This window comes from Panthera pardus, unplaced genomic scaffold (assembly GCF_024362965.1).
Source record: "Panthera pardus isolate Hobbes unplaced genomic scaffold, ASM2436296v1 HiC_scaffold_17, whole genome shotgun sequence".
In the NCBI taxonomy this organism is placed as follows: Eukaryota; Metazoa; Chordata; class Mammalia; order Carnivora; family Felidae; genus Panthera; species Panthera pardus.
The window spans coordinates 136,337,082-136,357,241 of NW_026526732.1; the positions used below are offsets into that span (position 1 = coordinate 136,337,082).

The following is a 20,160-nucleotide window of genomic DNA, read 5'->3' on the forward strand; positions in this document are numbered from 1 at the left end:
GAAACCTCAAGGACCCCACCTGGTGTAGAGACAAACTCCTCTAGAATTTTGATTAGAGTCCTTTTGTTTGTCCAAACGCTGTTTGGTCATCTCTGAAGAGGGCACGACCCAGGCCCTCTGAAGGGTTTTTCTGGCTCTCTGCCCACAGACTGTGTCCTACCCCCCCCCCCCCCCCCCCCCAGGCAACTCTCCTAACCTCACTGGCCTCTGTTTTCTCTCTTTTCTCTGCCCATCCACCCTATAGGATAGGTGTAAGATCCCCCAAAAGATCTGTAGATCAAACTAGAAACAGGGATGTTGCTAGTCGTTTGGGGTAAAGGAGCTTCAAGTTCTCACTGATTCTAGAACACCATGCCTTCCCTTCCAGGTACCCTAAACTGGCTGCGAAACACCGGGAATCCAACACGGCAGGCATCGACATCTTCTCCAAGTTCTCTGCCTACATCAAAAACACAAAGCAGCAAAACAATGCTGGTGAGTGGCTCCCTTCCACCCAGAGCCCCTGGCAGTAGTGACCCCTGCCCAGGGCTCCTCAGGTACTTAGGCCAGAGAAGCACCTGGAACCCATGCGACTTGCTGTTCGCCCACACCCGTGTCCCCTGTGACAAGGGGCTGTAGATCCTTCTCTTTGTCTAGTGCAAGAGAACGGCCCGTGGCCCTTTCTGCTGAATTTGGAGGGAGGGATGCACTTTGTGTTCTGAGCATGCCTTACTGCACATCATAATGGCCTGCGCAGAAGGTTCCTGCCTCGGCCATACCACTGTCCATTTGTGCCACATTCATAACCCTGCCTGCCTGTGTTCTCAGGAGGCCCTGACTGGAACCACATATTCCAACTTCCTTCCAGTCCCTGAAAGCTTGCTCAAGGAAGGAGTTGTGCAGAGGCCATGGTGGGACGGCAAGCAGAGCCTTGCCCTACCGCAAGTGCGGAGGGTGCTGGGGAAGCCACATCTCAAGACCTGGTTCATCCTCCATCTGGCCTTGGCTACAGAGCCCAGGACGAGTTTTCTTATGAGGCCTTCTCAGAGGGGTCTGGGCGCCTCATTTAAGCGCAGTGCACTTTAAGTCCCTCATTTGGCCTTTCCTTTAAGAATTCGCTGAAGCAATTTGAATAGAACTCACATTGAGCGCGGGTAACACTTGAAGAACTGTGATAGGCCCCGGGAGGAAAAAGAAGAAGGATGAGAAAGTTCACTTGCCTTCAAGGGGGAAAAGGAGCACCTTAAGGGTGGGGGCCTGGAGCCCAGCACAGAGCCAAACAGAGCAGGGGCCTCATGAATCTTTGTGAATGAGTGGCCATCAGAGGAACACACAGTGGACCCAAGCAAGGTGGGAAATGCTAGACGCTTTAGGAGATCAGAGGAGAAAGGCATCTTTGGGGACAAGGTGACCAGGAGGGGCAGCCATGCATGCAGGGAAAGGGAAGAACATTTTGGCAGGAACAGAGTTGGTGCCGTGGAAAGTAAATATTTTGGTTAACAGTTACTGAGGACCTGGGTGGTAACAGGCACAGACTAGATTCTAGGAAAACCAGAAACGGATACTTTCTTGTCTTGAAAACCTGGCTGGTGCAGAAGAAAAGGCTTAAATTCACAAAAAGCCAAAGAGCAAGAAAAGAGGCAAGGGAGTCTGAAGAGCTCATTAGCTGCCATGGGGAAGGGGAAGCAATACTTGCCAGAGGGGTTCCGAGCAGGAGGAATGTACCCCAGGGCCTTTGAGAAAGCTGCTTTGAAGGGGTTTCCCCTGGGTCATGAAGGTTAAGGGGGAGTCAGTTGGCTGTGACTATAGGGAGGAGGTGATGGGGAGCTGGGAAAGTGCCAGGGACAGAGACTGGGGAGGGTGGCCAGAGCCTGAAGCGTCAGCCCGGGAGGTTGGGTTTTATCCTGTGGGCCACGCCAGCCATTAGAGGTGCGTGAAGAGGCGCCATAAGGAGAGTGGCCTACGGAGAGAAGAGGAAGAAGAAGGGATGTGGAGGTATTTTAAACATGCTCCGTGCTCTTGCTTGGTTGAGGCCCGATTTGGAAATGGGATCTGCGCAGATATCATTAGTTAAGGGTCTCGAGATGAGATCATCCTGGGTTTAGCGTGGTCCCTAAATCCAACCACTGGCGTCCTTGTAAGAAGGGGAGAGGGCACACAGAGAGCAGGGGGGTGGTTCCTGTGAACGTGGTGCAGAGATTGGAGTGCTGTGGCCAGGAGCCAAGGATGCCTTGGACCACCACAGCCTGAAAGAGGCAGGAAAGGACTCTCTCCCCCAGCCCGCCCCAGAGCCCTGTGAGGGAGTGTGGCCTTGCCGACACCTTGATGGTGGACTTCTGGTCTCTAAAAGTGGGTGAACAGATTTCTGGTGTGGTAAGCCACCCACTTTGTGGTGCTCTGTTGAGGGCACGAATGTGGCCCCTCACGGCCGTGTGTGCGGCGGTAGGCCGGGCTTGCCTGGCTGGAGACCCGAGACAAATGAGCCGACCGGTGGTTAGTGCTTGTCCCCCCCGGGCCAGGACTGGCTCCCAGCTCTCAGCTCCGGTTTGCAGATTCTACATCCAGGGCCCTTTCCTCTCAGCCACAAATACCTTCCTTCATACTTGTCAAAGCACCCTCGGGAGGATTCTCTCATCTGAGCCCTCCAGATTTTTCAAGTTACAAACAGTATTTACATAGTCTCCATATTTACAGTTCTTCTATTCCCAAACCCAAAGCAGCAGTTTCCACTGAACATCATGTATCAATTTCTTACAAACTCAACACTCTCCAATTTTCATTGTTTCCACTTCTTCTCTTTCACCCTGTTTTTCTCTGGGGCGGGTTTTGCCCTCCTGACTCCTTCTCCCCCTGACTCATTTGTGCATTTCAGGGCTCCGGCATTTCTGCTGTCCCAGGGAGCCCATCCCCTTCATGGCCTTTTGTGCCGGTCTCTTCTCCTGCCTTGAGCTAGATGCCACGCATTTGTTCCTCCCCTGTCACCATAGCTTGGCCACCCCCACCCCTGCCCTTTTCCTTTCTTTTTCCTTCCCTCCACCCTTATTCCCGAGTTACGGTCTACTGGGTCCAAAGGTTCTGAGGCTTAGCAAGCCAGAAGCCAAGGCAGAGAGTAACACCATGGTCCACCCCATGCGGCCCCTTAACCTGGAAGACGGTCCACACCCCTCTCTGCTTTGTCCCAGCTGTGCCAGGCAGCCCCTCGTGACAACTTCAGCAAGAGACCCCCGGCTTCCTCCGACATGCCTTCCTATACCGCTTTCCCATTTTTCTCTCTGGATCTTCAGCTCTGCATCTATTTCTTCAATGTCCTGTCTTCAGATTGGCCCTTACATGTTTTCAACTTTTTTTTTCTCTTGAAAGAAGCCTTCCCTCCCTTCCCTCTGGCCCACCCAATACCTCTCAGACCCCATATATACAAGGGCCGTGGCTTGTTCCTTTCCTGCCCTCAGGACATCAAAGCGTGAAAAAACCCAATACTGTGACATCGTCTGCATGCTGGGTCATCTCTCCACTCCCACGGTGGATACAGGGACTGCCATTCAAAATTTCCCTGTTTCACACAACATTAAAAGTCCCCAGCTACTGAGACCCAGACCCAATCCAGGGGAGCCATCCCCAGCTAGCACACAAGAGAATTCCCCCCAGTTTGTACACACAGTCATTTATTCACTCAACAAACAGATTGCATGGAGTGGCCACAAGTCAAAGCTAATGTTTCAAGAGCTTTTCTTGGGGCCCCTGGGTGGCTCCGTCGGTTGAGCATCCGACTTCGGCTCAGGTCACGATCTCACGGTCTGTGAGTTCGAGCCCCGCATCGGGCTCTGGGCTGACCGCTCAGAGCCTGGAGCCTGCTTCGGATTCTGTGTCTCCCTCTTTCTCTGACCCTCCCCCGCTCATGCTCTGACTCAAAAATAAATAAACATTAAAAAAAAAAAATTTAAAGAGCTTTTCTTGTATGCCAGGCACTGTACTAGGTTCTAGAGTTGTGAAGACAGATGAGACAAAGTCATTGCCATCAGTGAGCTAACCAGGGGCTGTAAAACATATAAACAGGCGATTGCTGGCCGGGGTTGGAATTCTAGGTCTGCTGCGTCTAGCTGTACAACCTCACTAGAGAGACTTCTCTCTGAGCCTCTGTTTCTGCATCTGTGAAATATACTTTTTTTTTTAAATTTTTTTAAATGTTTATTTATGTTTGAGACAGAGAGAGACAGAGCATGAACGGGGGAGGGGCAGAGAGAGAGGGAGACACAGAATCCGAAGCAGGCTCCAGGCTCTGAGCCATCAGCCCAGAGCCCGACGCGGGGCTCGCACTCATGGACCGCGAGATGGTGACCTGAGCCGAAGTCGGACACTTAACCGACTGAGCCACCCAGGCGCCCCGAAATATACTTAATAATACTTTCAATGTCTTCATTGCCACAGAAGGCAATTAATAGCATATCCCAGGTTTGTAACGCAGACTCATTTGCTTTATCAGTCGGTGCCTGTAAATCCTTTTAGCACCGTGCCTGACCCGTGGTAAATGCTCATTGAATGTTCACTTTGGGTCTCGCTGCTAATTGAACAAAATGAGACCAACACGAATGTCGGCATCAGACGCTGCCGCCTTAGCTCGTACTCCCGCTACCCGCAACCAGCACTTTCAAATCTCCGGCTCGTGTCAGCTCATTTCCACTTGTTTAAGTGTTTCCCATTTCCTTGTTGCATTTCCCTCCTCTCCGCAGGACACGTCAAAGAGGGTCTGTGAGCTGGCTCCACCTGTTACACCTTTGGGATTGTTACGTTTGACCCCGAAGCCCTGGTCCTGTGCTCTGTCAGGTTGTCTATCACTGCTCAGCCTCCTCCTTCTGTGATTACCCGATCCTGGTCCCCTTGGTCTGCTGAGACCTGATTCCACCTCCACGCCCTCCATGCTCCCTTCCCAAACTTGTTCTTCACTCTGCTTAAAGGTAGCACTGACTTCCTCATCAGAATGGCCCAAGACCCCCCATGGAGTAAGGTCCTACGCGAGCTTACTTTCTTATCACTTGGGATCCCCACTGCCACCCTAGTTCGTGGGGGAACCAAGGACCCTACAGGCAACGGTGGGGTGGTTCCAACTTGCAGCCTCTGGCATTGGCTGCCTGGGCTCAGACCCCAGCTTCGCCTCTCTTCTTGCTGGCCTTGTGACACTGGGCCCATCATATCAACTCTGTGTGCCTCGGTTTCTCATCTGTAGGATGGGCGCAATAATTGTACGTACCTCAGGTTATATATAACTATATTATTTTGATTACAATTACACATAGTTAAGTCCATGAGTGAGAAGAGGGGAGCACTAGGGACAACATGAAGGATCACCCATACTTATGGGAGGGCAGCGCGAGAGGAGTCAGGGAGGAAGGTTAAGGTCTAGCCAGGGAGTAAAGAAGAAAGCTAGGAAGGGTAGAAGACGGAAAAGATGCTGAAGATGAGGAAGGAAAGTTTGTTTTTTTGAAGTTTATTTTTTTATCTTGAGAGAGAGAGTGAGCAGGGGAAGGGCAGAGAGAGAGAGAGAACGAGAGAGGGAGGGAGGGAGAATCACAAGCAGGCTCCACACTGCTAGCGCAGAGCTCGATGGCAGGCTCAAACCCACGAACCATGAGATCATGAGCTAAGTCAAAATCAAGAGTCTGGACGCTTAACGGACTGAGCCATTCAGCACCCCCGTTTGTTTGCTTTAAGAGTGATCCGTGGTATGAAATGCTGTGCACAGGGTCACGGGAAGCCTCGTTGTCGCACACAGCTGCCTGGAGCAGTCCTTGGGCGGCTTCTCTGGATACATCCCCTTGGCCTGCAGCTGCCCATGTCTCCGATCCTACACCACCAGAGAGAGTCCAGGCTGGCCAGAGGAGCAGGGCCCTTCTCCTTTGGCGGGGAGGGGGGTGATCTGCACAGGAGGAGACCATGGGGGAATGGGATCCAGAGCTCACCGGGAGGGAGCGCTCATGGCCTGAGAAAGGACATCTCAGGATGGAGAGAGCATCACTGGGCTTGGATTCGGCTGTAGGAGCCCCTGCTCTGAGCCCCTGCACGGTGCATTTTCAATCCAGCAGGGGCAAGTAGCTGGTTCAGTATGGAAGGTTTACAGCAGAAGGACCAGGGGAAGGCGCCAGCTTTGGCCATCCCGTCTTCGGCACATCTGGTGACCCACCTGGTGGTGAGGTGTGACCAGCGGTCAGCTCTGTCCCCACCCTGATTGCCATGCCGCTTCCCTGAGAGGCAGAGTGCAGTGGTGGCCTGGCCTCCACCTTCAGCAGCGCTTGGGCCTACATCGCTCACGTCCTCCACCTCTCTCTGCAAGTGTTGCCTCCTGGACTTACTGCTTTCACCCTCCTCTGAGATGCCACCGCCACACGTGGAGGTCCGGTGACCTGGTGGCAGCCCCGACCCACAGCTCTGGCTCTCCTGGCTCCCGTACCCCATCCTGCTCCGGCACCATGCCACGGGGACATCGCTGCCTCTCTGGTTGTCCCTTCCCTTGAAGGGTTTCTTTTACACCCTCCTTAAACCTGTGTCCCTCACTCTGTCTTCTCCAAGAGGACCTGGGCTTTTCTCTCTGAATACCCACCCATCTTCCCTTTTGCATTCCGAACCTTCAAACTGCCATTTCAAGACTCTAAAAATCTCTGCCCAACCCCTGGGCTTTCAAGAAACTCATTTTCGCTACTTACCCTAATCTGGGGGTAAAATACTATATTTAAAAAAATTTTTTTTTTAACATTTATTCGGTTTTTGATAGAGACAGAGTGTGAGTGGGGGAGGCGCAGAGAGAGAGGGAGACACAAAATCCGAAGCAGGCTCCAGGCTCCGAGCTGTCTGCACAGAGCCTGATGCAGGGCTCGAACTCATGGACTGTGAGATCATGACCTGAGCTGAAGTCGGACGCTTAAGCAACTGAGTCACCCAGGCACCCCAAAATACTACACTTTTTCACAACTTCCCTTTTTCCTTATGCTTTATCCTATTAAGTCTACAGGTTTATTTCACTTTCTGTATATACTGTGCATTCTAGGCGATTGACAGGAGGTCTAATGTGCATCTTTAATTCTCTGTTAGTCACTATTTAAAAAAATTTTTTTTTAATGTTTATTTATTTTTGAAGGAGAGAGAAACAGAGCAAGAGCAGGAGAGGGGCAGAGAGAGAGAGGGGGGAGACACAGAATCCAAAGCAGGCTCCAGGCTCTGAGCCATCAGCACAGAGCCCGATGCAGGGCTCGAACTCACAAGCTGTGACTATGACCTGAACCAAAGTCAGACTCCTAACCAACTGAGCCCCCCGGGGCACCCCTCTGTTCATCACTGTCTTTAAAGTCCCTTCTACATTTCTTCTAGCCCTATCACGTTTCCCCAGATACAGTTAATATTCCTGCTCCAGTATCATTATTCATGTTGTTGTTGGCTTGTGTTGTATTTTTTTTTTTTATAAATGTCTATTCATTTTTGAGAGAGAGCGCGCCAGCAGGAGAGGGGCAGGAAGAGAGGGAGACAGAGGATCCAAAGCAGGCTCTGTGCTGACTGTGGCGGGCCCGATGCGGGGCTTGAACTCACGAACCGTGAGGTCATGACCTGAGCTGAAGTCAGACTGACGCTCAACCGACAGAGTCATCCAGGGCGCCCCTCGTGTTGTATTGTTATGTACTTTTCCCCATTTTCTTTTTGCACAGAGAGGGAGCAGACAGGTGTATGCACGTGGACTGAGACAATCCAGTATTTCTCCTCTTGCATTCACACCACACCTCCCATCTCCAATCTCGTGCACATGCCCACTTCCAAGGGACTCTCTTCCCTCCTAAGGGGTGTGCAAAGCCTCACACCCCGTCTCTTTTATCTCGTCCACACCTCCTGTGAAGCCTTATGGCTTTCCCCAGCCACATTTGCATATTCCTTTTTTAACTCCTCTAACGCATACTCATCACGCTGCTGGTACCCCCACATTTCTGTGCCGAATGGTGTTTTTCCCAATTTGCATGATTTCGGGCTTTCGAGGCTTCCTTGGAATCCCCTCGTCTCTTCCCCCGTCAAGTGTAGCATTTTCTTCTATTTTTGTGTCTGTGTTCTTCCCTCCGATGAGCCGCCTCGTTATCCTCAAATGTATACTCCACTTGCTCAGGAAAGACTTCATAACCGCTCGCAGAGCCCATGCCCAGCAGAGCAGCACAGCAGAACGAGGTGAGAAAGAAAAACAAGGCGGGGGCACCATAAAACAGAACTCAGGGTGAGCTTAAAACAGCCAGTTCCGAGAGCCCCGAAGCCGCACACACACGCAGACCGCAAATCTGGCACTAAACCTACCAGCAGACGAAAGCCAGAAGGGACCCCCGGTCAGCTACAGTTGGGTTCTCCCAGGAGACAAAAACCTACCAACCTCCGGGAAGAATGACAAATTTTATTGATTTGAGGACTCCAGGCTTGGCGGAGCTGTTATTTTCATTTACTTTGACCTTTGGCCTCCTTTGATTTCCCTTTCCTTTGTCTGTAGACAAAGCTGTCGGTCTCTTCCCTGCAGGCATTGGCCCCACCTTGCCCCTGCCCCCCCCCCCCCCCCCCCCCCGCTGGTGTGTATTACCCCTGAGATGTATTTTTCTTTTCTTTTCTTTTTTTTTTTCCTCTCCAGCTTCTCCTGAGGAGCAGGAGAGAAATCTTTGCAGCCTCAGGCCTGTGTCACCAGCCTGCCTACTCTGTTCCATCGCAGGCTGCCCGTGCCTGTGTGTTTTTATCCTTACTCTCAGGCTCCTGTGCTGTGTTTGCAGAGACGGGCCCCTTTCCACTCATGCAAGACCCTGTGCGGTCCTAATACTCTTCCTAAAGTACTTGTCCTAATAAAATACGTCTGACTTCCTAAGCAAAGTCCTAAACGCCTTCCCCGGGTACCTGTGATGTGCTGGATAGAGTGCTCTGTGTTGAGAGTAGGGTTTCACACCGGAGACTGAGCTGGTGCCCTCGTTAAGTTAGAAGCGTAGTGGCCGTCGTTTTCCAAACTCAAGATCAGATGTCGAACAAATTGCCCTCATTGAAAATAATCAAATTAGAAGAAATTGGTACTGTCCCAGAAAATCCAGGACACATGTCCCCAAATGAAAAGCACCTGTTTGGGGCTTAGCCTTCTGTTCTCCCTCCTCCCCAACCCCAAATCCAAACCTGGCTGCCCCGCCACAGAGGGAGGGAGAGTATATCATGGCTTCCTTCTGCCGCCTCCTGGCCCCAGATTCTTGGCTGCAACACACAAGTTGCCGTTAACCGCGGAGTTCTCTGAGCCGCTGTCGTGTGTTTACGAATAAGGGCGAGGGTTTCCTCCTTCCTGAGGCTCCTGTCAGCGGCTTCACTTCCAGGGACCTGGAAGCAAGCACTGGGCTCTCCAGGTTGATACTGAGAAAATGGGCAATCCAAAACCACATATCAGGAAGAGGACCCCTAGAATGTCCCGGAAAACTCTGCGAGCTCATCTCATCATTGGGATGACCAGTCCCACTTGACCAACGTGTGATTGAATATCGCCACAATATCAGTTGCTCCCATCCTGCCCCCCCTTCTCTTCATCTTCCCCCAGAGCCCTCACGGAAATGTGACCAAGCCAGCTGCACCTGCTTTCCCTGCCTCTTCCTTCCATCAGGCCCGGATCTTTGAATTGTCCTGTCTTCTCTTCTAAGAGGTGATGTGGTGGGCCATCCATGCTCCTGGCTGATGCTGGTGGAAAAAGAATCTGTTTGCAACACTGGAAATTTTTCTTTCCCTTGCCATGTCCCCCGTGGTTTGTGTCCCCACGAGCTCATTCCTGTCCTTCCACCTCACAGCCTGCCCGGCTGGCTGACCACACCAGCAGACAGGCTCATCTTGTAGCCACTGTGCACGTGCCTCCCTATCCCAGTGGCCAAGTACCTGCTTCCTAACATATACCCGTCACTCCCTTAGACCATCTCCATTTGATATATGGAAATTGAGGCTCACAGGCGCCACCCCGATATTAAGAAACTTGCCCTTAAAATTGTAGAATGGGCTCCCAGCAAAAGAAGTGAGTGTCCCATCCATGGAAAGGTACAAAAAGCGGCCGGACTTTTGAGGTTGGAGCTGCCTCATCTAAGGTGTCATCTAAGATAAGACCTTACTATTTTAACTACCTGTAAGAAACAATATGCTTAACATTGTGATTGTAAGAAGCAGTATGACTTCAGAGATGTCAGGTGTGAAAAAATGAAACGTGGTAGGTAGGCTATTCCCAGAAATGCTGGTGGAAAGAAAGTGACCTGAGGTCAGCATTACTTCCGGATCCCTCTAGGCTAGCTGTCCTAACTCCATGTCCGGGAACGTGTCTGTGGTGGCTGGAAACAGGTAGCACTTACCCCTTGGGTTAGGGTTTGGCACATGTTTTCTGGAAAGGGTCAGATGATAAATACTTCAGATTTTTCCAACACTGTGGGCTGTCACAACTGCTCAGCTTCGCCTTTGGAGTGATAAAGCGGCCACAGACAACACGTAAACAAGTGAGTGTGGCTGTGTTCCAGTACAGCTTTGCCTACGGACACTGACCTTGAATTTCTCGTCATTTGCAGGGGTCATGAAACGTTATTCTTCTTTTGAATTTTTCCAACCATCCCCAAATGTGAAAACCATCCTTAGCTTGAGGGCAGTGCAAAAACACCCAGTGGGCTGAATTTGGCCGAATTTGGCCCTTGGACTATACTTTGCTGACCTCTGTCTCAGGTAGTCTCAGATTACAGTAGCCAGCTCTCTTAACTTCTATACTTCTCAGCCTCCTCGTCTATAGTAGGGAGATTATAATAGTGTTCTTTCTTGTAGCGTGGTCTTGTTAATTGAATGAATTAATGCATTAAAGCCCTTAAGGCAGTTCCCAGCACACCATGGGCACCAATATACAATAGCTACAGTTGCTACGACTGCTGCTGCTAATTTCACAAATCCTGTCCCAAATTCCCTCGTGTCCACTCTCTGGATTGGGTAGCCCGGCTTTCGCTGTGATGTAGAAGCATGTGCTGCCCTCTTCTGGCGGTTGGAAGAATCAGCGCCAGAGAGGGCTAATCCTTTTTAGCTTAAGGATTTTCAAGCATCCTCTGCATAGAACACAGTTATGCCCAAACTGGGGGTTCAAGACGAGGCCAGGTCTCCCTTGGGGATTCAAAGCCACCTTCCCTTACACCCAGAGCAGGGCATGTCCACCAGACCCAATGGATCCTCCAGAGAGGTCGTTGGTTACCTGGTAACTTACTGTCCTGGTCGCATCTTTCTCCCTTCTCTCTTCCCCTTCCGCCACCTTCAGTGTTTACCGTTACGAACCTCCTTGACCTAAAATGGGAAAATATTTGAAAGGATTCAAAGCGGTCTGGGAGGACTGTTAGCCCAGAACTAACAAGCCTCTTATCAAAGGCCCTGTGCTTTCTCCCAAAGCGTCCTGAAAGCCAACTACTCTTGGGAGTGAGGGTTGGGGAGGTGATGTGGAACGTTTCTCTAGATTCCCCAGGATGTGGTGAGCCATGTTTAAAAGAGCGTGTGTATTTGTTATTCCAAGCCACTTCAATCACAAGGTGATTATTTCCCCCTCCTCTTCCTCCCTCCCAACCCTCAGCCCCATATCCCGGTGGGCCCAGTCTTTCCAAGGGGATGGGCACAGCCCCTCCTCTCATTCAATGTCATGCTCTGAGGGGAGAGCTAAGGCAATGGGAAGAAGGCAGGAATGTGAGTTCTAATTAGTCCGCCGAGAGCGAGGAAGCCAGTGGTGTTCCATGTCTGTTCTGTCAGAAATACCGACCTATTCTCTGGAGAAAGGTAGCTATGTCCCAACTCGGGACAACTGGTTCCCTGGAAGAAGACCTCAGCCCAGGCTGTTATCATGGTGGAGGCTCCTGGGTGGTCCCCAGACCACCACAGCGGTGAGGATAACGAGGTGACTGTCTTGCCACTTCCTCGTAAAGCAGCCATCGCTGTCTCATTTCAAAAACGCCTCTGGTCATAAAGGAACCCTTCAGGCTGCCTTCCTTGGCCACCCCTGCGTGCAAGTAGCCAACTCAGGATATTTTGTTTGTTTGTTTGTTGGGTTAAAGTTTTGCTTTGATTAGCATTCTTAACAAGGAAAAACAAATAACCTAGGCTCAGTGAGACCCACGTCCGAGGCTTGGCATGTCCTGAATAGATGTGCCCCCTCACAGGCGGTGGGGTCCTTGAGGCTTAGAGCAAGAGGGAGGGGAAGGCGTGAGTAGTTCCTTCTGGCACCTCCCAGAAGTTGCCCAGAGGATTCCTCCAGAGGGTCTTTGATTTGGTTCATTATTGAGGCGGATGCTGGCCATTTATAATTTAGCAAATTTTGCTTCTGAAACGAGTCTCTGGAAGGCGGTTGGCGGTGGGGTTGCATGTGGACGGGGCCCGCTCGGGGAGGGGGGCGGGGGAGGGGGGCAGGGGCCGGGTTGGGGGGGGGGGGCAGGTCCTGTGTGGGTGGGCGCATTCATTAGTGCAAGGAGCCCGTGTTCGCTGTGTGGGCTCCCCGGCCGGAGTGGAGGGGAGTGGAGACCACCAACACCATTCCATGTGGTGGAATTTCCCGCCGTCTGACCAGAACGAATTCGCCTGGCCTGGCCTGGCCTCAGATCAAGGCCTGGGGAATAAAGGAACATTAAATGACTAATTTGAACGCGAGTTAAATGCTCTTTCACCTCTGGCTACCGTTACCTCATCCTGTGCAACCGACACCTCTTGTCTTTGTGCAGTTTATACGTGGGAGCTAAATATGTTTCTCTCTCTCCACACACACGGACACACACACAGACAGCTCTTGTGTGTTCTGATATTTCCAGGTACTAGCAGAGGCCTTTACATACTTCCTTAAATAAACAGGACGTGTATCCGTTAATCTGAAAAATGTGCTTGCATGCGAAGTTGTGTTAGTGAGAAGACTTGACACGGGTCTAACAGCTGTACTGTTAAGCATAACGGTGTGTAGGCCTCAGAAGTGCGGCAGTGGGCGCGTAAGTGTGTCCACACTTCATTGTGTGTGTTCAAGAGACAGAGAGAGACAGATCATGAGCGGGGAAGGGGCAGAGAGAGAGGGAGACGCAGAATTGAAGCAGGCTCCAGGCTCCGAGCCGACAGCACAGAGCCCGACGCGGGGCTCGAACCCACAAACCGTGAGATCATGACCCGAGCCGAAGCCGACGCTCAACCGACTGAGCCACCCAGGAGTGGCTCAGGAGTACTCTAATTGGTTATGCAATGTCTGTACTCATAACCTCTCCTCCGTCATTAGAATGTAGCTCTGAGGGAAAATTCTCTCTCCTCTGTTGACTCTCGTTGGAGAATGGCTCTGGGGAAATTAGCATCGAGACTGGGTTTTCCCATTTTGGGGAATGACAAGATGTGAAATCCAGGTGGCATATTAAACTTTCTCTCGAAAACTTCAAACACCTCAATCATAAACTCTCCTTGCCAAATTGGTCACTATCTTGTCCAGGCAGGATGGACAACGTTCTCTTCGTTTCACACAGGAAAAGTTGGGGTGTGGAAAATTTGTTCCGGAGACATGAGGGAGCCATGATGGTCACGGGACGAACCAGGCATTTCTCAGCTTTGAAACTCTTTTGCTACAGACTAAGTGATGCTGAAGCATGGGAAGTGAAGCCAAGGGGTTATAAATGCAGTCTGGTATTCTGAATTTATCAGTTATTTAGATAATTCGTTGAGGGGGGTGGAAGGTTGCCACACAGAACTTTGACTTTAAAACTCCTAACTTTCTTTAAAAATCTGCTCTCGAGCTGTCTTTCCGGAGGGCACCCCACACCCCCTCAAGCCCATGCGTGAGTTTCGCCTGAGTAGCCCCATGAGCTAAAGAGCCACGTTTAGGACTTATGTGCCCAGTGTTTGTTTGCCGTGTTATTCAGGTCATTTTTAACTTGAATGCACGTTTGAATCCCCTGGGGTTTTGGTAAAATACAGATAACGACACAGTGGGTCTGGGGTGAGGCCTGAGGGCTCCCAGATGATTCAGTGTTGATGGTCCAGGAGGGAGCTTTGGGAAGCGGGGTTCTGCGCAGCAGTCTCCATGAGGTCATGTGCTGTGTGCGTCTCACTAGTTACTGTCTCGAGAGCCCAGCTCAGCATCTGGCCCACAGCCGACGTTTGTGAGCTGAATGAACGCATCATCTCCCAGAAGCTTCAAGAGGCACCTGTGCTGTCTGCTCGGGTACCCAAGAGACGTTCGATAAAAGGGTCTACCCTGCCTCATCAATGTCACGGCCATTTCCTCCATCTGCTTCCTGTTCCAGCTTTACCTGTAAGCCTGTCCCATATCCCCTGCCCTCCATTCTCGTGGCTACTTTTGAAACTTCCCAGCGTCTGCTTGGTTGATTCTGTCCTATGACCAGAACTCTCTCTCAGCTGAAAGTACATAATGTTCGTATCACCTTTGTTATGTTAAATGCAGCCTTACGGTGGCTGGGGGCGGGGTGGGGTGGGAAGAACCACATTTAAAACCAATCAATAAGAACAATCTGACCCACGTTTTGTTTCTGTTTTGGGGACCTCAAAGACAGGTTTTACTCAACACTTTGTCTACGCCTGGCCCTGGCCTCAGTCCTCCCTGTGTCACCGGGCAGAGAGGGGCAGGTTGGTGGGGACCTGTCCGCATTTGGCTCTGATGCACCCCCAGGAGGGCATGCCAGGCCAAACAAGTGAAATCCCTTCATCCATCCCCGAGAGACCGAGGGCTACCATTACACAAAGAAAGGGAACCATTGTAGGCCCTCTAACGAGATAAAGCAGTTGCATAAGCATATAGACACATACAGAGTTACATTTTAGGGGCCCTCACCTTTCCTCAGACCCTACTGAATAGCTCATTCTTTCAACAAACACTTATTCAGTACCAGGCACTGCACAAGGTGCTAGAATAATAATGTAATAAAGAAATATTGACGATATCTACGTGAATTGGCAAGGGCAGTGCTTGGCCACATATAATAGAAACCTGATTACAGACACCAAAGCAAATATTTATTTTATTTTACTTAGCAAAAACCTACATAGCATTTTACTATGTGCCATGCCCTGCTCTAAAGCACTCTTTCTAAATGTTTACTTCTTAATCAGAGTTTGCTTTTCTCACATAACAAGAAGGCCAGAGAGTAGAGAGGTCCAGGCAGTTGTAGCTGCTCATAGAAGTCATCGATCTAGATCCTTGGAGCACTGATTCTCTACCGTTAATGTGTGACTGTCATTCTCATGTCACAAGACAGGTACTCCACTTCCGGACATTACGTCCGAGTTCCAGGCAAGGGCAGCTGTGTCGGTCTTTTGTCGCCCAGAAGCCCATCTGTAAATTTCCACTTTGATCTCGTTGGTCATAACTTGGTCATTTGGCCTTCTCTAGTAACAGTCTGGGAACATAAGTATTTTTGACTGGGCACATGACTACGAAGAAATCTGGGTTCTTTTAGGTACCAGGAAGGTGAGAGTGAATTTCTCCATACAATGCATTTTCAACAGAAGGGGATTTAAAACACACACACACACAAAAACTACAGTGAAAATATCTGATCTGGCCATGCCAAAAACAAACAAACAAACAAACAAACAAACAAAAACTAGTATTTCAAATTCTCCGTTGGGGTTAACCAAATCTGAATCATTACCCCACGTAGATTTTAAGAAACAGAAATGTAAAGTTGCATACTTAATCTGCAACACTCTTACCTCAAACTTTAGAAGATGCAAGTTAAAGTCGTGCAACTAAAGCTTCTCCCCGCGGATTGTAAGCCATGAGGGGGCAAGTGGGGGTACCCAGAGGACTCCTCTGAGCAAGGGCGGGGGAGGGTGGGTATTACTGTGGTATATCTGGGGAATTCTGCAAAATATCACTCGCCCCCAACCCCTGCTGAACTTACCCTCTAAGGTTGCCCCGTTGCATGACTGTCAGGAACAAGGCTCACTCTGGTGGGACTGTGGTTACGACAGCAGAGTCAGAGTGAAAGGGCCAGCTGAAAACTCAACAAAAGACTGCGTAAATCATCTGGGGTGGCTTCCTCAGGGTGGAGGACAAGTCAAGCACAATGTTTACCAAGCAGGCTTTTTTGCTTGCAATTCTAAGAACTCACCAGCTTTTTTGTGTGCTTTGTTTCTTACACAGCAGCAGCGTCACGCCTTGCCCATAAGAACCACACGCTGAGAGGCGAAGGTAGTTCTAAGTCTCCTCCAGGCATCCGCCATGGCAATCCTAACAAGGTGTCCCTTGTTATGATCTCTATTTTGCAGAGGAGGAAACTGAGGCACAAGAGGTGAAGCAGCCCATCCAAGTTAGTAAATGGCCGAGTGTGGATCCCCATGCAGGCCGCTGGTCCCGCAGTTGTGCACCTGACCTGTATACATGAGACATTGAAATAATTCATTATTTAACATGCACGTGGTGCTGAGTTTTCCAACAAGAGTAGGAAGGTCATTTAGGAAACGGTGATCAAATCGGTTCATAAACCACGGAACAACTAGCATGTGCATGTTCCAAATACACTACACAACCCCCAGCTTTTCTTGGGGAGTCGTGACTCAACATCCGTGAGAGGCGAGGGGCACCAAACCTGGCCCACCCACAGAGGGCGCTGGAGAGAGACGTATTAACAACTGAAAGAATGGGCAGCTGGGGGAGAGTTTCCAGACGGGATAGTGACAGAATGACAGAAACCAGTAATTATTTAAATTTAGAGCTGTGGTGGCTGCGTGATGATTCTTAAATTTGTCAATGGCTCTTCTACAAAAGATGTGGGCATTGGAGGATGAACAGGGCAAAATGTGGCTAAGTTCAGCTTGAGCGTTTGCAGGGAGCGTTGAGAAAGAACATGCCTAGGTCCCAACGCTGGACTGAGAAAGCGTCTCCCTTGTCTCGTTCATTCCCAATGTTCGATGTTCGAACATGAGGGCTGAGCCTAATCTATGGCCTGATAGTTAAAAATAACCTGTTACAAAGTAGCCATAAAAATCTAACAGTTTTCAGCCTGATTCAGTCTGCTACATAAACTACAACCAGCATTAATAGCTTCAGTCAGCATTTATGTCGTTCTTTCTATTAGCACAATGGTTTTTACAACCATTTATGAGTTTCTGGAAAGCCTAATAGAAAACACACATGCATGTTATACGTGTTCGCTGTGGAAGATGCAGTTTCCGCTGCTTAAGGACAGGCCAGGAGGGGTCGCCACCGCCCCGTGGCTGAAGCCTGGGCAGGGCTCCAACGGGGACCACATTCTCTCTGGGTTGTTGCAGCCAGCTCGCACCCTCCCCGGGAGTTTCTGAAGCTTCCTCTTTCCACTGGCCCCAGTTTTTCTCTGTCTCTCTTTCTCTTCCCGTTGATAAGTTATCACTGGGGGGAGCCTGCAGGGTACAGACTATGTACACAAAAGGAAACTTAAATTTGAAGACATAAGTGATCATCTTTCTTTTCAAATGTACTGTGGCTTTTAGATTTAGAAAATTATGTGAAGCTCGAAGTGTCTATATTATGCATACCTCCCTTCCTACGTAAAAACAATATCTTATGAAAGGCATGCCAAAAAGTCCTAAATTCTTTACCATGCTGGGTTTTTTTAAATATGTATTTATTTTTGAGAGAGACAGAGTGTGAGCAGGTGAGGGGCAGAGGGAGAGGGAGACATAGAATCCAAAGCAGGCTCCAAGCTCTGAGCTGTCTGCACAGAGCCTGACGTGGGGCTCGAACTCACGAGCCATGAGATCATGACCTGAGCTGAAGTCAGTTGCTCAACCGACTGAGCCACCCAGGCGCCCCAACCATTCTGGTTTTTTAAACACAGCTAGCTAATTGCCAAAGCCATGCCTTGAAACACACACACACACACACACACACACACACAGTTCATTTGTTGTTGGGAGTCATACTTCTAAACATGGGGGGCAAATATTGGGTTGATTTGCGGAACTGTATAAAAAAGATGATTCTTCACCATGATCCCCTCTAGGGCTTGGGGAAGAAACCGTACAGAGGATCTTCTCTCCTTCAAGGAAAAATCCCTTACCACCTTAAAAAAACATCAAAGAAATCTATAAACCCATTTGCTTGGTGAATCTTTCCACCAAGGTGGGTAAGGGGCATCCTATAGTGCCCTATACCCCAGTCCACCTTAGTGGTAAGACCTGAATCCTGCCTTGGGACTAGAGAATCGTTTACTGACCACTTACTGGAAAGAACCATGGGAGTTTGTCATTTAATCCACCCTCCCATTCAAGGCTGAAGTCTTTTCTAGAACAAACAAATAATACCCATGGCAGCAAGAGCTAGACTCCTCTTAAGCTCAGCTGACATTGCAAGAGTGAACAGTAGGGAATCTGTTGAAGTTGCCATTGCGTTTTGCTTTCTCATAAACCACTGTTTGTCTTTCCACCTTTCCTGTTTTCACCAGTGCCTAGAAACGGAGGCCTGGGAATTGCTTCCCACAGGGGAGCCCCTGGGTCTTTCACAGCTAGAGCCAATTTGACAACATCCTCCTCTCTGGCTATGAGGCCAAGTCTAGTGTTGGTCTCATGCCAAAGGTGGACATGAATTCTCCAAACTATCAGACCAAGTAAGTGTGACACATCCCTGTAGCCTGATTTTTGTTAAGTCCCTCTATGCACCAGAGTCTGTAGAAGATGCTTTAACAGCAACTTGTGAATAACCATAATCAGTGCAGGATTCAAACTCAGATCTCTTGAAGAACAGAGTGGATGTGCAGACATTTCAGGGAAGCACAGTACAGGGCCACCAGCCCCTCCCTGTCCCTTCCCTGTTGATACCTGTGATGTGTTAACATACCCAGAGGACCCAGACACAGGAGAGTAGGGCTCACCAAGCCTGAAACAAACTTTCCTTCCCATCTTCTACGACCCTGCTGCCTTTTTTTGACCCTGTGGTCGACGGACCAGGCGAAGATGATACTTTGAGAGACAGAAGGACCATGGGGACCCACTACCACTTACCTGCTATGTGTTCTAGACGGGTCGCTGTGGATCAGAGGGTGTGAACCTCGGTTTCCACCTGCTTATAATTTTGCCTTTATGTGACCATTCATATTTCATGTAACCCAACTATAACAGGGCTACATTTTCTGTCTTTAAGGACTTGGACAACACAGAAAAGCTCTATGGCTTCCAATTCCTTAAACTTGAAAGATGAATGTAGATCTTTATGGAAGGTTTCTTGGGGGGAGGGAACTACACTGCCCAGCCCAAAGCCAAATGTCCTAACCACCCTTCTCCACCTTAGAGCATCCTTGTCCCTCCTTAAACATGTCCTCTTTATGAGCATTTATGTTCCTGCCCACCCTACCTGCACCTCCTTTTTTCCCACCACGGTAACTCTCCTGAGCCTTACTGCTGCCCCAGCCGCCTCATCTTGCTTGGATCGTTGGCCCTGGGCATCTTGTCTAAAGCCATATGACCTCACTGTTTCTAAAGAAAGGCTTCTTGCTCCAGAAAGGCGAGGGAGAGATGATATGACATTGTTACCATTTGATTTGGGGGGGTTCCCATCACATTATCATTCAGGTTTAAAACTATCAAATGTCAACAAGGTGTGGCCATCTTTGTGTTTTCTCTCCAAGAATATGTGATGGCCAGAGAAATCTCCTTTGTGGCCTCCCTCAAGCCACAGCTATGCTTTGTCGTCGTCGTTGTTGTATCGACATGATCTCGAAAGAGATGAAGAGAAACAACGTGATTTGGTCCTCCAGGTATTTCCCAATATCTAGATATTTCTTTCTTCATAGGCAAAACCCAAATGACTTTCTGTCTTTTCACCCAGATGTTCTGCTCTCACACAGACAATGTGACAGCATTGGCCCTGAGTGCAGACAAAGTTAGTATCTGTTGCTGAGAAATGACGGGAAGGGTCCTGGTAGGCTCGCTTCTCAGAGATAGTAACTCCTTCTGGATCCACTGATGGTCATTAACAGTACCAAGAACTCCAGAGGAAGTCAAGCCGTTACTAGAAGAACACAGATATTTTATCAAAGGAGCCGAAGGTAGGACGTGAGGGAGTAGCCACACTCTTGATTCTAATCTGTCCTGAGGATCCACTGGCCCCGTGAGAGAGAAGAATTCTACAGAAGGAATTCTAAGGAAGAAAAAAAAAAAGCATTCACTATTTAGCTGTTGATTCAAACTAACATTTCCGTCAAG

The 20,160-nt window shown here is 49.6% G+C and overlaps 1 protein-coding gene across 2 annotated transcripts in view; it reads left to right on the forward strand.

Annotated features, from left to right (window-relative positions):
- The window catches only part of CLIC5 (chloride intracellular channel 5), a 162,370-nt gene that overhangs the window by 125,960 nt on the left and 16,250 nt on the right, over positions 1 to 20,160 (forward strand). For both annotated transcript variants that reach the window (XM_019457315.2, XM_019457316.2), the window contains exon 4: positions 368 to 474. In XM_019457315.2, coding sequence (XP_019312860.2) covers positions 368 to 474 — 107 coding nt within the window. The remainder of the gene's footprint in view (positions 1 to 367; positions 475 to 20,160) is intronic.